Here is a 17862-nt window from a genome sequence, read left to right on the forward strand (position 1 = left end):
GAACTTGGTTGGAAAAGACCTTTGAGATCATCAAGCCCAACCTATCACCTGACACCTCCTCATCAACTACACGATGGCACTAAGTGCCACTTCCAGTCTTTCTTGTTTTAAACATGTCCAGCTACCAGTGTTTTTTTAAACACTCCACCACCTCCTTGGGCAGACGATTCCAGTGCCCAATCACTCAGTGAAGAATTTTTCCTTAATGTCTAACCTAAACTTCCCCTGGCGCAGCTTAAGACTGTGTCCTCTCATTCTGTCAGTTGTTGCCTGGGAGAAGAGATCCACCCCACCTGGCTACAGCCTCCTTTCAGGCAGTTGTAGGGAGTGATAAGGTCTCTCCTGAGCCTCCTTTTCTCCAGGATAAACAACCCCAGCTCTCTCAGCCGTTCTTCATAGGGCTTGTGTTCCAAGCCCTTCCCCAGTCTTGTTGCCCTCCTCTGGATGTGTTTGAGCATCTCAACGTCCTTCCTAAATTGAGGGGCCCAGAACTAGACGCAGCACTGAAGGTGCGGCCTCACCAGTGTTGAGTACAGGGGAAGAATTACTTTCCTGGTCCTGCTGGCCACACTATTCCTGATACAGGCCAGGATGTCGTTGGCCGCCTTGGCCACCTGGGCACACTGCTGGCTCATGTTCAGTCGGCTGTCAACCAGTACCCCCAGGTCCCTTTCTGCCTGGGCGCTGTCCAGCCACACTGTCCCCAGCCTGTAGTGCTGCAGGGGGTTGTGGTAGCCAAAGTGCAGGACTCGGCACTTGGACTTGTTAAACTTCATGTTGTTGGACTTGGCCCAGCCTGTCCAGGTCCCTTTGCAGAGCCCTCCTACTCTCCAACAGATTGACACTTGCTCCCAGCTTGGTGTCACCTGCAAATTTACTGATGGTGGACTCAATCCCCTTGTCCAGATCATCAATGAAGATATGAAACAGGACTGGCCCCAGCACAGATCCCTGTGTCTATCATATCAAACTCTTTCATGCTATGACTCTCAGGTGTGCATTCAAAGAAGTTTACCCATCCAGGTAATAACTGTTATTCTAGGCTGAAAGTAATTCACTTAGAGCAGACTTCAGTAATGCCAGGTGAAGATAAACCTAGTCAAACACTTACCATACTTGTGACATGTTATTGCTGCACTGTGTTGACTGGAAGCCTCTATTACTCAAGTACCATCCCACCTGTGCTTGTCACTAAAGAATGAGGCACCCGCAGCCAGGGCAGCTGCAATCATGGGACCACGAGCACAAGAGCCTGCTCTCTCAGTCAGGGTCAGGCAAAGAGGTTTCAAGGCTCTGATAATTTCATGTCTGATCACTATTCTACACATAAATAAAATGCTTCTTCTGTACCATGCTGCAGTTCCCCAAACACACTGTTTCTCCCAATACATCAAGTACCTTCTGCTCATTACAAAATCTCCTACCTTATTCTCAACTGGAGCATAAAGAAAAACTGGTTTTCCATTCTGTAGCTTCCCCAGAAACAGAAGATACAAAATTCTGAGTGCTGACTCTCAGCTTACCTTGCGGCACTCTGCGTACAGTAAACACCTACTGTAGGTAGCCTGTGTTTTTGGTTGAGAAGGGACAGCTAGCTTTAAATGTGAGGAAATCCGAAAGACTTAGGTTGAGGTTTGTACAAGTCCTTGCTACAGGTGAAGCATGAGAAAACTGTACCACATTCATGACAACTTTAGGAGACAAAGATGCTTCTTTGTGCAGAATGTAATTTCAAACACTGTAAGCCATGACTAACTATCAACCACCGGTCAGGAGGACAGAGACCTCTGGCAAAAGAGTTTGTGTCGGTACAGAAAAAAGAACATGGATTAAATAAACAGTGGTAGAAGGTCTGAAAATGAAACCCAAAAACTCAAAAAGAGTGTTTGTTGAGAAAACATTTATCTTTTCCAACCAGCAAGAGAGTCTCCTGATAATCCTGATTTTTTTTTCCCCTAAACATTATCTGCAATTTCTCCCAACAGAACCAAACAGTCAAAACCCAAAATGTTTTTTTCCCAGAAGAAGAAAACCAAAAAACCACAGCCTTAAGAAAGAGCTGTCCCTTAGAACTAACATGGTTATGGTTATAAACATTAAGTACTTCCAACAGGATATCCTGAACTAGAGTCTGGCTGGTGCTGGCACAACTCCATTGTTGTACAAAGTACCAAAATAGGAGACAAATATCACTGACTGGGATGTGTGTGTGCGTGTGTGTATGTGTGTATATATATATATATGTGTTATAAACACCTTAAGACTACAAACACTGCTACAGTGAAAACACAGAGATACTCAGTTAAAAAAAAAAAAACAACCAACAACAAAACAAGCCAAAAAAAAGAAAAAAGAAAAAAAAATCACCTCTCCACGGTAGAGGAGTAGGACAAGTCTTCAACGCAGGGGTCATCAGTGCTCTTGCAGCTCCTCTACCCTGCTGCCAAGCACAGCCTCCCCACATTTTTGCTAATGTCACACAGACTTTGTTCCTCATCAAGAAACTTGACCTTTATATCTATTGCAGGCATCAGGCTGAAGAGTGAAATGTTTTCAGTGATAACGAGAACAAAATGTAGATTCCATCTCCTCTTTAAGTTACGGAGTGCATGAGCAGAGAATGACAAATACCCTGGCCTTTATTTTAGTATTTCATATACGAGTCGTTTTTCTTGATTAGACCACAAAACACCAAGACGTGCCCCATTTTACACTATTAAAAACCAAACACAGAGCTGCGGGGGAGTGGGGAAGAATACAAAACAGCGCGTTTCCTTCCGCTACACGGCAGAGCCATCACACAGTTTGACGGAGGAAGCAGCCCGTGTTCCCGGTTGTTCCCGGTTATTCCCGGTTACTCCCGGCGAGGCGGGCGCCTGCCCCTCACGGATCCCGGGCCTGCCCCTCACGGAGCCCCGGCGCTCTGCCGGCGCCATCCCCTCGCTGCCCGCGCGGCGCATGCGCGGCAGGCGGCCGCCGGCGCCACCATCTTGGCGGCTTCGCGCCTGCGGCGCCCAGGCGCTCTGTGACGGGCGAGCCGGGATCCATTTCCCTAATTGGCCGTATCGGGAATAATTCACGTTCTCCGACTGCGCCGTTCGGCCCTACGCTGCCGCTCGGCGCGTGGGCTGGTCACATCGGCTCGGGGCCTCGCCCTGTGCTCCCCGCCTGGCCGCCGGGCGCAGCTCTCCGGGCCGCGCTCCGCGAAGGAGCCGCGATGGTTGGGGCTGGCGGCCGTCGGGAGCACCGGGCGAGCCCGCAGCGGGAGGCGGCCGCCGGCGCTGCTGCTCCTCTCGTTAAAATGGCCGCGCTGCCGGCTCTTTAAATTAGCCGTACTCGAAACGCGCATCTCCAGGCGCTGCCTGCGGGCGGGCAGAGCGCAGTGGCCGCGAATGCCCGTCCTGCGGCGGCGTCCGCGGGGGGGGGGAGGGGGGACAGGGAACCCAAGACCGGGCTGGGGGTGGCTGAGACACAGAGGGAGGGCGGGGGACAGCGGCCGGGGGTCTCTGGGCCCGGCCGGGAGCGGGAACCACAGCCCAAGCCCGGCGCTGGGTGTTCTCAGCAGTTTAGATATTTTGTGTAACTCCCAATATTCACCCAAGCCTCATTACCACCTCCTAATGAGACCCCTTTACTCCGTGACGTGCAACCGCTCCATCTCATTAAGGAAATCGCTCTTCAATGCTGATTATTTTATTTGCAGCCATAATTATATTTCTTTCGGCTAAATCACGGTTTAATCGAGCCCACATGGAGGGCAGCAGCACTAATTACAGCGGGAGATGCGGTGGCGGCAGCGGCTCGCCCGCCCGGCCGGCGGAGGAGGCGCGGGCGCGGCGCTCCCCTGGCGCGGCCCGGCCGGGGGCAGGGCGGAGGGCCGGGGGCGAGGAGGTGGTCTCAAACACAACAACTTATTACTTCTAATTCCCCGACTGTCACCAAATCACCTGCACGAAACAAGAATCTAATTTGTTAAGCTGGCATTTCTGCAGATGGAAGATCGATTTTCTCTTTAGATTTCTCTAATTGAGTGAATATAGACGCCCCGAATTAGCCGCGCTCGGGCAAGAGGGGAAAGGAAAGGGAGAGGGAGGGAAAGAAAAAAGTCAACAAAAATCATCCTTGTAAAATAAGCCATATTACCTCTAGGATTGCCCCCCAAATAATAAAGGAAGGTGGATCGAAAGGTCCCCGATTGAGTGACAGTCATATTTCTGGAACTAACTGGTTTTTAAAAGAAAAGGTTAGGACAGCTGGAGAATGCTAAGTAACGGCGCGGGAGAGAGATGGCTGAGCTCTGAAATTGCTTACAGAATTACATTTGTTTTTCTTGTGATTTTATTAAAAGTCACTCCTCATCTCCAGAATGCGTGAAAATATCTACTTTCCACTCAGATACACCACATTAACTTGTTGGAGGCGAATTTGTTTGTTTGTCTATTTTATTTATTTGCCAGATAAGATTGATGCAGTCTTATTAGCGCTATATCTAGTTAGAGGAAGAGATAAGGATGAGATGTTTTCTTTTTATTCCAATTACTAGACTTGTCACCTAACTGAATAACTGATATATGATTATTTATCTTGAGTAAATAGAAATCAGAAAAGCAGCCAACTTAACACATACAAACAAAATATGTATGTTCTTTATTACTATATACCACCTATACAATTGAAGGGATTAAAATTGTGGCCTTAAAAGGGGAGAAAGTTAAATACTCCATCCGCGTTAGCCTCTGGTGTATATTTTGTCATTGCTACATCTGGCGGAAGGGGATTTTAAAAAATACAGGTATGTGTTAAATAAATTCCTCAAGGCTCAGTAGTAGAAGTCTTCCCGGAAGTGTGCTGTTTGCCTAAACAGAGATGTACCTGAAAAATTATTTATACCGGTGTTCCCTTCGCCTTTCGGGGCAGCCCAAATAATTCCTGTACGACTGCATAAGCTATAGTCCCGTGCGTTACGCTTGGGCTCCGCATTTTTAAGTTTATAAACTTAATATTATGTCAAAAGCCTATACATACCTAATACATGCATGCATACGAAGCTGGATGGAGAGGGGGAGGTGACTTTTGTGTATAAAGAGTTTGCATCTGTCCGGGTGAGAGCGGGCAGGGGTGTCAGGCATTCCTTTATATTAAAATAGCTTTTTCCCCATAAAAGACTGGTTGTCATCGCTCTGATTAAAATTAATTGATAGAAGCCATCCTTTCAATCTAAAGTAACCGCTTCGCTGTCGAGAGATTGCCCGCAGCCTGCCCGCGAGGAGACGCTCGCAGGCGCTGCCTTTGGCTCCGCCGTAGCCGGATGCAGATGTTTAGATAAATAAGCAAATGGGAAAATGCTGTTCTTAACAGTGTTTGAGAAGAGGTGTCAGGTGGCCCGAGCTCTCCCCGCCGACCGTAGGGAGGCTGTTTTCGGGACACCTGACGGCTACGTTTCTGATGAGCTGCGAGCGCTCTTGCCACAGATGCCTTTAAACTTCATAAAGTTGTTTTCAAAGAAGTATATTTATTGCAGAGACAAAACGCTACATGCAGCCTAATGTCGTAAAGCGGCGATGATCATCGTCACGTTTAGCTCTGACTAGAATGTATAAATTGGGATCTGTAGCTGCTGGCAGCCTGGTCCTTCGTTTCCAAAGAAGTCATATTTTCGAGAGGGTTGATTGAAATGAAAACACGTGTTTATGCTTTTCCATTTCTTAACTCCAAATTACCCCTAACGAAAGGATATAGTTTGATTTGTCATTTGTGTTTAGGGTATGTCGATGTGGAAAAGTAAGCAAGTAACACTCAAAAGCATAGCTGTAATTTACAATGAATTAAAATTGATTCTTTTCATCAGGCAAGAAAATAGGGAAATGTGAGGTCGTTAATTATTGAGGGAGGCGCTTCTCATTAAAGCGAACAATGTTACAATGCAGCACTGAACAGTCGGAATGTGAATAATAATATCCGATATTTCAGCGCTACTGTCTGGAAATAAAAATGAAAAAAAAAAATTTAAAAACAAAGCCGCACGAACAAGCCAGCAACCAAAAGTTGTATTTGGTAAACGCTGTGAGCGTTGCTACGTGTAAAAACCAATTACGGTGCTCTGCATACAGCAGCCGCCTTAACTGGATGGATGCTCAAGAAATACATAAATAAAATATCAAATTACAAATCTTATCAGCCATCTTATCAGCAAAGCCACCCTGCTGACTTTAGCGTTTAACCTTATTTTACTGTGTTTCTCGCTCCAAATATAATTATTCTGATAAAAGAAGGTTCTGTTTCTAAATCAGAGCAGAATTGGTTAAATACACTTGTTTGTATTACAGCCTCATTCAATCAGGGCTTGAGTTTAGCGCGGAGGGGAGAGGGGAAGCTCTGGGGGTTGGAAAGTTCTCTACCCTTTCTTACCAGGGTCACAGCGCTGGAGAATTAGGGTTATATTACTCCCAAACGCGGCACGCCCCGCTCCCGCGGCGCTCGCTCGGGCGGATCGGCTGCCGTGGGCGGGGGGCCGTCAGGGGAGAGCAGAGCCGGCCCCGGCCGGGACCCCGGGATCGGGCCCGCCGGGCGCCGCCGGGCAGGGCAGGGAAAGGAAGAGATGGGATGGAAAAGGAAAGAAAGGCAAAGGAAGGTGCGGGGGGAGATGATCTCCCAGTGCCTGGCCTCTTGGCAGCCGCTTCTGTACGAAATTCAATCTCTATTTTTTATGAGAAATAAACTGTCTAAATAAATTTTATTAGGGGCAACCAATATATTTTCTGGTACTGCCCTTTGTTCCAGTTCTACGTGTGTGTAACAATCTAAAACCTATTTATTGAGGAAAAATCACTGGATCCGTCATAGAAAATCCTTTTACTTTGCTCTGAAGTGATTTCTGAAGACACTCGTGTCACTCTGAAGATTTTTGGCCATTGTGCTAAAGCCTTTCCTTGTTAGGAACTTCAGTTCCTATGATCATGTGGGGAATACCGTAAATTGTAACAGGGAATGGACTTGACTGGCACTTTTCTGGCTACACTGGGAAAATGGAATGATGACGGGGAATAAAATCCTTGTAAATACATATCCAACGCTGCCCAGGTGAATTCGGGCACTTGACAAAACCGGAGTGTGTGAAAGCGGAATGTGATTACGGTATTTTACATGTGCCCCATTGTCATTTTCTTTCTGACATGTCTAAGTGTCAGTCCAGTCCGCTCTTTTCTCTCCCGCAAAATTCCTTCTCTGATTTCCCCCCTTCCCTTAAGACGATTGCGCTCTGAAGTCTTGGAAGAAATGATTTAGTTTGTTTATACTGCTATAAAAATCAAGAGCAATAGAAAAGTCATAAAATGAAGCGCGCTATCAATCACACTGCAACATTGTTATTCAGCAGTTACTAACAGAGATTGATAATCCTTTGATTTCATCCCATTGTTATTACTTTGATGTGTCTGCACATTAACTATTACACATTTATTTATCGACCTGAAACATACAACAACACGGAATAGATGCACACACACGCCGTGCCACCTCGCCCGCGGCGCGGTCGGCAGAAGCCGACTGCAAGCACCTTGAGCGCCCGCATACTTGTGCCGACACATACAGCTAAAACTGAACCCCAGGTGCCCCGGCCAGCCCCTGACCGCTCGCGTCACCCCGGCCCGGGCAGGGCCAGACTCCCGCGCCCGCGGAAGGCTGCGCGCCGCCCCCGCGCCGCCGGCCCGTCTCCCCGCCAGCGACTCCGCCGGCTCCGCTCCGCGCGTCCGACGCCCGGCAGCGGGCCGGGGGGCTCCTCCAGGCAATTTCCACCGCCGGGTCTTCCCCTCCTGCCCTACAGCTGCACACAGAGAATAATTTTCAAAGGAAAAAAGCACAGCAAATGTGCTATCTCCGCAGTCCCCCATCCAGCCGGGGAAAAAAAATATCCCGAAACTCCCACCCCACCTCCATCTCCTCTCTGTCTCCGGCTAAATTGTGGCCCGGCTCTGGGTCTCTGTCCCTGCTCTGAGCGGCCGTTCCCGAGCACTCAGGTTCTCTCAACAGCCCGACGCCTCGAAAGATGAATTGAATCAATGTAGCCTGAGCTGGGAGGAGGGAAAAAAAAGGCAGCAAAACTGCCCTAGAGATCGGTCGGCCGGTTCCTTTGTCTCCTTCTTCAGTCTCTGCCGAAACCCCTGCACATCTGAGCTGCAAACAAAACCGCTCTTGCATCTGTTCGCATGCAGTATTTACAATGTTTTGTGTAAGTCAATTGGATGGCGGAAAAAAAAAAAAGCCATTGGCGCCGTATTATTTAACATAGACTTCACTGGAATCCCTTTTTGGTGGAAGCTTTATTTGCACTAAATGAATAATCCTAATTGCATCAGTTTTGAATTAAAAATCAATGTTAATCAAGCTGGAAGTAGTAAATATCAGTTTTCATTGTGCCCGGGTAGAGGGTATTTTTCTTGTTTTGCAAATAAAAATACAAGTCAAATAACTTTAAAAGGGCATTATGTTCTGCTACAAATACAATTGAAACGGATTGTTTAGGAGCAGATCAGAAATGGTACAGAATTTTGCACTTAATTTCCTCAGTTATCATTTACAATAAGAACCTCTTGGCTTGACAGCCAAGTCTAAACAGTAGTAAATTAGTACAAATTTATACTGATTTTACTCTAATAATCGTAATAAAAGCTTATAGATTTGGCACTAATTACATAAATGCCTAATGATCTTGAAAATTACTCTGGTTAGAAATATATTACTAATCTAAACTTTGTTGTTGGCTGGCTTTGAAAAATCAGAACATTAGAAATGGTTCGCTTCACTTCTGCAAAGCACTTTAAATTGTTCAAGTAGTTTAACATATTCAAGAGGAAAATAAAAAGCATTTAACTTTATTTACTGCTTTAAGCTGAGTTTGTAGGTTAGCCGAACTTGGAGACTTTACCCGAAAAATAGGGCTTACGGGCGTTTAAATCCCGGGCGGGGAGGCAGAGCTCCCCGGCCGGCCGGGACGCATGGTGCTGGGCTCCCTTGCCCCTCGTTGCGCACTGCCTCGGCGCAGGGCGGGGCAGGGCCGAGGTGGCGGGCAGTCTCGGGGGCCAGGCGAGCCTGTGCAGCGCGGCCCGCTGCGGGAACTCGGGCAAGTTTCTCTTTCCTCGACGCCCAGCAGCCGTCGGGGCTCGGGTGGGTGAGAGCCTGGCCGCGGTCTCCCCTGCCGCTCCCGCCACCGGTTCCCCGGGGCCGCCGGCCGGCGGGGCAGCGCTGCCCGACCCCGCGCCGCCCGTCTCCCCCGCTCGCAGCCCTCGGTGGGCGCTGAGCTTACGAGACCCCCGGGAGACTCATCGGGTCGGTGCGAGGGTGCGCTCCGAAGAGGCATTAAAAACAGTAAAAGCCGATAAATCAGGGGCGACCCGGAGCGGACGAGTGTGGCAATTGTGCACTTGGAAGAGAAGGAGAGAGGGAGAAGGCGGGCGGCCAAGGCGAGCGGAGCAAGGTAAGGGAGCGCGGGCGCGGTGCGGGCCGGGCCGGGCCGGGGCGGCAGGAGGCCGGGGCGGCGGCGGCGGGCGGGCGGCGGGCGGGCGGAGCGGGGCGCTCCGGGCGCTGACATTTGCAGGCTGCCCTCCTGATTGGTCCCCGCGCCGAGCTGCTCACGGGTTCATTGAAGTGTTAAGCACCTCCCCGTCTCTCTAAAGGACATTATAATGCAAGAGACCCCCTTTTTAACCACACACCGAATTTTCTTTCATTTAGACGATCTATATATATATATATCTATATCTATATATATATATATATCTCATATCTTATATCTATTTTAAATAACTTAAGGCCGCTAAAATTTGGGGGGGAACAGCCTTCGCCCTGGAGCGGTGCGCGATGCTGTCTCACGCCGACCTCCTGGATGCCCGTCTCGGTGAGTTTCCCCCGGCACCCCCCCGCCCCGCGGCGGCTGCACCGGCGGCGGCGGCGGCGAGCGGGGAAGAAGCCGGGGCAGGAAATTGACAATTTGTTCCTTATTTTACCTTAATGCGATCTAAATGGGCTAATTCCTTTAAAAGTAATTGTACTGTGTTAAAGTTTAATTTGATTTAACATAAAAAAGAAGAGAGAGTGAGACCTACGGAGTATGTAGATCTACAGCGAGTTGTGGATCATTTAATTTTTCTCTCCCCAGTTTTTGTATACGTACCTACACATTATTATGATGATGATTATTATTTTAGGACAGATGAGCTCTATGATGTTTACGGAGTTCTGTGTGGCCTTTTCTTGCTCGCCCGTTTCCTTTCTCCCTCCTTCTTTTCCTTCTAAAAAAAAGGGAGAAACATCTGTGTCTATCTATTTATGGTTATTTATGAGTTTGTTTAGAGAAGCGGAGGGAGGAGAGGGGAAAGATCGGCAAGACTGACCGAGGTTCCCGCGCATCTTTCGGGGAGGTAATGCTCCCGGCAGCAGGGCGGTTCGAGCCTTACTTCTTTCTCTCCGTCTCTTTCTCTTACCAGCTCCGCTGGAAAATCCAAGTTGAACCCGGGAAAACTTGCTCTCCCTCTCTTCCCTTCCCTTGCTCTCGCAAGGGGAGGCCGGGCAGGGAACTGGTTATTTCAGCAGGAAGAGGAGCTGCTCGATGTAAAGTTTTCTCCCCTCTGCCCGGGTCGCGCCAGGCCAGGGTCTCTGCGTGTCGTCGACCCGAGCAGGGCTGCGGGTCTGGCGGGCGGCCGGCCGGGGGACGGCGGGGCGGAGGCGGTGGCGGTGATTGGATGTCTCTCGCCAGTTCAATGCACTGGAGAGCGGCTCTGATGGATCCATGCTCAGCTGCAGGCGAGTGACTACCGCTCCTTTGCTTCCACAGGGATGAAAGATGCGGCCGAGCTGCTGGGACACCGGGAGGCGGTGAAGTGTCGGCTGGGCGTAGGGGGCTCGGATCCGGGGGGACACCCGGGAGACATGGCTCCCAACTCGGACACGGTGGAAGGGACCACCCTGCTGCCGGGGGAGGACATCACCACGGTGGGATCCAACCCCAGCTCCCTCGCTGTCAGCGCCAAAGACCCTGACAAGCAGCAAGGCCAGCAGGGCGGCCAGAACCCCAGCCAGGCCGGGCAGCAGCAGGGTCAGCAGAAGCAGAAGCGGCACCGCACCCGCTTCACGCCGGCGCAGCTCAACGAGCTGGAGAGGAGCTTCGCCAAGACCCACTACCCGGACATCTTCATGCGGGAGGAGCTGGCCCTGCGCATCGGTCTCACCGAGTCCCGGGTGCAGGTATGAAAAGCCGCCCCCGCGCAGCGCCTGCCGGCCCTTACCCGGTCGCACCGACGGCGACACGGCCGGCCGGCGGCGAGGCCAGGCACAACGGGGAGGGGGTGGGTGCCCCAAACTTCAGCCCGACGGCGTGGGAAATAACCCAACCCTGAAAGCAACAATTTGGTCAGGAAGCCTTGAAATCAGACGTGCGTCGCTCCCCTTTCCGCAAAGCTGTCACCTTGGGGTGTCCCCTTGTCCTCTATCCTACCCACCTGCAGCGCGGTGGTCCCGAGCGAGGCGCAGGCTGAGCTTCCCTCAGCTCCACGGCCCGACCCGCGGCAGGAAAAAGTCCGGGGAGGGATAGCCCGAGAAGAACGGTCTCAGTCCTCGCAATAGCCCGGCGCTAAGGGTCGAGCCGAACCTCCCGGGAATGACTCCTTTTCCACCGGAGCGGAGTCCGGTGGCGACCGTGGGGCCGCTGTCCAAGGAGCCGACGCCAGGGCCGCTGTCCAGGGTGCTGACGGCGGCACGGCCGCGGCACCGCCGGGAAGGGGCGTCCGCCGGTGCCCACAGCCCTGAGAGCGGAGGTGGGGTGCGAGGAAAGGCATACCGGCTCCTAAAAAGGCACTTCGCTAAAAGCCAGTTGTGTTTGGACTCGGAGTTTCCTCATACTGGCTTTTATAATGCCTGGCGATGGCAGGGGTAGTGAGTAACTTCAACATCAGGGTGCATTTTGTTCCCTAAAATACATATATATATATATTTGCACACAGGACAGTAGGAAACTATTTAGGCAAATAAATGCAAACGAAATTTGGTAAAGGAGAAGGTTCAAAGCGCTAGACTGCTCAGATGCAGCTTTTGTGTGTATAAGGTTATTTTAGCGACTTTCTGGGCGAGTCCGTTCCGAGGAGCGAAAGCCTGCACAATAGAAGCACTTGTGGGATGCGCACCCCAGCTCAGTACCGCGCACCGGGACTGCCGCCGCACTTCAGCGCAGTCACTGCTCAAAATCCCTCTCGGCAAGCATAGGCTCCTGAGCTAAATAAAGACACGTCAAGAGAAATCCCTAAATGAGCGTTTTAATGAAGGAAAACAGATCCCGTTCTTGAATGTGACAGAAAAAGCACGTCTGCTTTTAAAAAGTAAAACAATTTGACTCAGCCTACACAGAACTATAATTAGGTTAAATTAAAAAAGAAATTAGATTCACAAATAAAATATAATTGGACAACTGACTCTATGAAAAAAAGAAAACGAGGTCTATTAAACTTTATTGGGTTTCCCAAAGGTTAATGATACCAATTTCAATATTAGGAGTGTGGTAAATGAAGTAAAATATAAAATGGAAATAGTTATTTTCTAACAGCACATCAAAGAAATTCGTAGGAAGAAAGACAAAGTGTTTTAATGGCTCTGGCATAATCTTAAACCAATGCTAATAGCTCGAGACTGCTGATAAAAACAGTTTAATAGAGTGTCAATTTAAATATTTTTTACAATAATGTTTTGTAATTTAAAAAGTAATCAGATCAACATAACCTTCTTAATTAACACTTCAAAATGATTAACATTATGTAATCTAAGGCAAAAAAAATTTAATATATTTACTTCACAATCCAATGTATCACTGCTCCTTGATCAAATTCAAATTAAATAGTAATTAGTTTATGTTCTTATACAAGTACTTTACAGTTTTCTTTATAGTTAACAGATAGCCTATAGATTCTTTTCAGTAAGTGGGCTCCACACTGATTAAGGAATGCTCCAAATGCTTAATTTATAGCGGCTGTATATGTTTTTAAGGGTTTTAGATGCTAGGATAAATCACCACTTTCCTTATTTTAGATCCGTATTTAATGTATATGATACATTTAAATAATTATTAAACCGGCTGATGCTTAAACGGGAGTCCAATTCCACATCTGATATTGCTCTGCTTTTCAAGCTGCTGTAATAAAACCATTCTTTTTATAGCATGCCATTATTAGAAACCAATTTCAGAATTATTTATAACCTGGAATGGCTTATTAAGCAGCAATGCGAGAATCATGCAAATTACGCGATCAAATGCAATATAATAAGCATAATCATTAGTCTCTAGCACGGATTAATTAACTTTCAATATTTTATTTACATAAAAACTAAATCAGTGAAATAACTTCTGCACAGTCAGGCTTGCCTTCCAATATTTTATACGAACAAAAATAATGTGCTGTAATTCCATTGACCGTGTCCCCCACAATGGTCCCGTCACCTGCCACATCTTAATAGGGGACAAGCTGAGAGTATTTTCTAGTTTTCTAATGGAATGAGAAATTGCATTTTCTTCCTCTCCCAGCACTATTAAAGTGTAATGAATTCGGCCCAGAGTTCACGGCTGGCTGATCGAAATGAACCTGAGATCTGAGCTTTAATACAGCTCTCCAGATTTCCTACCAAATCTTCACATTAATCATCTGCTGGATTCCAATGAGATCTTCATAAAGCTTCGGCTTCTAAAAAAAAAAAAGAAGAAAAAATGAAAAAGAAAAAAAGAAAATTAAAAAAAAGAAGAAGAAAAACAAAAGTGATATTGTCTCCCCTTCTCTCTATTGCTTTCACTCTCTCTCACCCGTTTATAGCTGGGGAATTAAATGGGCTGTATATTTTAAAACATATTTACAGTATGTCTATATTACTGTAACAGCAGATATCATCAAGGTAGATTTTCAGATTCCAACCTCCATTAGATTCTCACTGTTGTATTAATAATTTTCAGGGGCTAGTTGCATTTTAAAAGGAGTTCAAAGTTGCCAAATGCTCATGGTTAATATATTTCTAGAGTTGTCATGTGTGCATTTTCAAAATCTCCCCCAGGTTTTCCTTGCATTTTAATCTGTCATGCACCAGTTTTCAACTGGAAACATTCACATTTTAAAAGCATATGCAACGTAGCTATGAACTTAGGCGATCAGACCTGATGGAGATTCTTTACACCACCAACAAACCATGAAACATAAAAAGATTTTGTAGCCGCAATTTGACTATTAACCCTAAAACATAATTGAACGCGATTTTTCGATTATTCATATAATATTTAGCTCCCTCACGGCCGTTCATTCCAGCTAATGGGCGTCCGCCTTTCTCAGTCCGCGTATGGAGTCTGAGCCCGTGCAATCCAGCAGATTGGGGCACTGCGCTCCCTCGGATTTCAGGTGGACGCGCGTCCTCCCATTTTACGACTGTCTCAGTTGCTTTCGGCCGCGGTGCGGCGAGACCCACCAAGTCATCCCTGCCATGGTGCCACCACGGGCACCCACTCACCTAAAATACCCCTGTTTTTGTTGTTATAGGTTTGGTTTTGCTATGTTTTGGGTTTTTTAAACCCAAATGCGTGTGGTTTGGTGCAAGGGTTTCCTGGCCGGGCCCCGGCGGCACGGGGAGAGGCGGCTGGCCCGGGGCAGAGCTCTCCGCCCGCCGCGCCCCGATGGCGGCTCGGGAACGCATCCACGCAAGGGCCAGAGATGTAGGCTGGTCGGGTTTTCTTGTTTCTTTTTTTTCTTTCTTTTTTTCTTTTTTTCGTGGGAAGGCCAGGCTCCTCTCCTGCAGTCTTCCGCCCGGGACGGACAAATCAATCGATTTCGTTATTAAAAGTTCCAGCGGTTTCGTCAGCCTGTGACGGGGACACGCGTGGGACTGCGGGTGTGAAGAGCTACCGTGGCCGGCGGGGGCGAGGCTCGGGGGGCGGCGGGAGCCGGGGCGGGGGTCCCGCGGGGCCCCCGGCCGCGGGGGGTGGTGGTGGCTAACGGAGCGTGTCGCTGCCCGCCGCCCGCAGGTCTGGTTCCAGAACCGCCGCGCCAAGTGGAAGAAACGCAAGAAGACCACGAACGTGTTCCGCGCCCCGGGCACGCTGCTGCCGACACCGGGGCTGCCGCAGTTCCCCTCGGCCGCCGCAGCCGCCGCCGCCGCCATGGGGGACAGCCTGTGCTCCTTCCACGCCAACGACACGCGCTGGGCCGCCGCCGCCATGCCCGGCGTGTCGCAGCTGCCGCTGCCGCCGGCGCTGGGACGGCAGCAAGCCATGGCGCAGTCCCTGTCCCAGTGCAGCCTGGCGGCCGGCCCGCCGCCCAACTCCATGGGCCTCTCCAACAGCCTGGCGGGCTCCAACGGCGCCGGGCTGCAGTCCCACCTCTACCAGCCCGCCTTCCCCGGCATGGTGCCCGCCTCCCTGCCCGGCCCCAGCAACGTGACGGGCTCGCCCCAGCTCTGCAGCTCCCCGGACAGCAGCGACGTGTGGCGGGGAACCAGCATCGCCTCCCTCCGCCGCAAAGCACTAGAGCACACAGTCTCCATGAGTTTCACCTAATGGCCGGCGCCTCGCCCCGCGCCGCCCCCGCCGCCTCGCCCCGCGCCCCCGCCTCGCCCCGCGCCCCCGCCTTCCCCCACCCGACTTACCAGGGAGTCGACTCAGGATCTGAAATCAGACACCAACAGACTGGTTTGTGGGCCGAGAAACACCCCCCGATCCTCCCCAAGCCCCCTCCACCCCGCGCATCACCCGCGCACCCCTGTGCCCCGCGGTTTTCTCCGCCCGGCGGCGGGAGGACTCGGGGCCGCCCCGAGCCCGGCTCTGCCTCCCTCCGTCGCCACGACCCGGCTCTCCCGCCGTCCGCCCGTCCGGCTTTGGCTTTGCAAAGAAACGCATTTTTGTTTCTGTTTTCATAATTTTTATGGTTTATTTAGGAGCGGCGACCTGCCGCCGGCTCCTTTCAGCTGCGAGAGCGCCGTCGGGGGGCGGCCGGGCGGGTTCGCGAAACGGCACGGAGACCCCAGAGAGAATCAAACCCATTTTGATTAAGCATTGATGAGCGAGAGCGAATGTGATGGGGAAAAGAGAAAAAAACCTAAAAGCTTCTTTTTGTAAAAAACAAAGGGGATAAAAGGGGGAAGAAAAAAGCGCGCAAGAGCGCTTCCCTTTTTCGGATCTTTGATTTCGTGACACTTGAGTTGCCGATCCTCCCTACCTTTATTTACGCATTTATTTACGTTCCTGCTGCTATTGTCCCTCCGCAGCGCCGGCGGAGGCGCCGCCGCGCCCCCCGCCCCGCCTGGCCCGGCTCGGCCCGGCCCGGCTCGGCCCCGCGGCCCGCCAGCCTGCATGTGCCGGTCACCCCGCCGCAGGGCAGGGCCGCTGGAGGAATGAACAAACGATGTGAAATAGGATGTTTTGTGTAGATAAAGCATTCTTGTTACATACTGGTCGATTCGTGATATGTTTTAACTTATTGTCTGTGCTTATTTATTGAATTTTGGGTTACTTAATAAATGTTTGAGCTAATATAAAACATATTACTTGACTTTTCTGGACACGTTTATATCAAGTGAATGTGAATGAATAAATAAAATCATTTTCAGTATGTGATATGAAGAATTATAGATTTTGATGTGGCGTGTGAGATATGAGAGGTGTCTTCAACTGCAGGCAAAAAAAAAAAAAGACAGGACTTCCTTCTGTGGTATTCACTGAGTCCTTTGTCACAAGTTTGGGGATAGTTTGCTTGCTTAACTTTGCATTGATGCCTTTCACTTGTCACAATTTTAATACTTCATGATTAATAAACTTTTGTTAATCTTTCTGTGTGGTTGGCCTTTAAACTGCAAGTAACAAGAAGTTCCGGGGCGAAGCAGGGCAGGGGCAAGGGGTGAAGAAGTGGGTCAGCAGGAGGCCGGGCAGCAGGCAGTGGAGGAATGATTCATTTTTTCAGAACATGAAATGAGGGCATGGCTGGTGAAGCGAACCCCATGGAAGAGAGAACTCTGGGTTTACTCCTGTGCAAACTTTGATATGGTGGGAAAAAGAAGCGCAGTACATTTCCAAGCATCATACATCCAGGTTTAGGCTTCTTTTTTCCTTCTTCCCCCCTCGCCCTTGCCTTTTATGCAATACACTGAGATCTCTTCTCCTTGTACATCAATTACACACCTCTTAATTACACACCTGAGAATGCCCGACTCCACAGGCACCCACAGAAGGGTCCTTGCCCGCTCCAAAGTACATATTACATATGCATATTTAATTTAAAAGAGAAATAAAAGCAGAATAAATTACTGGTGATCCAGACCACGAGTGAGTCCTCTGGGAGTCACCTGAGGAAACAGCCCTATGCCCTTCTGCAGGAGTCTGCTCCTGCAGGTGCTGAAACAACCCAGGATGCTCAACCTGAGGTAGTCTAGGCTAGGCAAGAGATGTCCCATACCACAATCCATACCATGGTAGCACTTGGGAAAAGGAGTCACCATGTTCCGTCTCTCCTCCCAGCCCTCCCTCTAGCCCATAGCTCAGCCTTGGGGCAGAGCAGCTGCCTGCATACACCCAGGCTTAGCTCTGAGATGGAAGTTTGTGATCAGTTTAGACCAGCCATCAAAGATGTGGGCACACAGGGTGCCTATGGAGCAGAGCTGGTTAGACTACCTCCAGCTTCCCTATCCAATGGGTCACCCTGCATGGGCCAAGGGGAGTAGCAGCCCAGCTGGGATATCCCTTGGTCTTCCCAGTTCCACAGTGTTCTCTTTCCCATATTGTGGCCTGCCAGGAGGGCAAAAAGTCTCCACTTACATGCAGAAGAGTGCAGATCTCACTTTACTTCTTCCAAATGTATG

At 49.7% G+C, this 17862-nt stretch overlaps 1 protein-coding gene across 1 annotated transcript; it reads left to right on the forward strand.

The window, feature by feature from the left end:
* The first annotated feature begins 9779 nt into the window (after positions 1-9779).
* On the forward strand, positions 9780-16095 carry LOC104698551 (orthopedia homeobox). The gene is made up of 3 exons (XM_039567514.1): positions 9780-9892; positions 10829-11238; positions 15038-16095. Exons 1-3 carry the CDS (start codon positions 9856-9858, stop codon positions 15566-15568), a joined length of 978 nt encoding a protein of 325 aa, XP_039423448.1. The 5' UTR covers positions 9780-9855; the 3' UTR covers positions 15569-16095.
* Positions 16096-17862: the final 1767 nt, after the last annotated feature.

Source organism: Corvus cornix, chromosome Z (genome assembly GCF_000738735.6).
Source record: "Corvus cornix cornix isolate S_Up_H32 chromosome Z, ASM73873v5, whole genome shotgun sequence".
In the NCBI taxonomy this organism is placed as follows: Eukaryota; Metazoa; Chordata; class Aves; order Passeriformes; family Corvidae; genus Corvus; species Corvus cornix.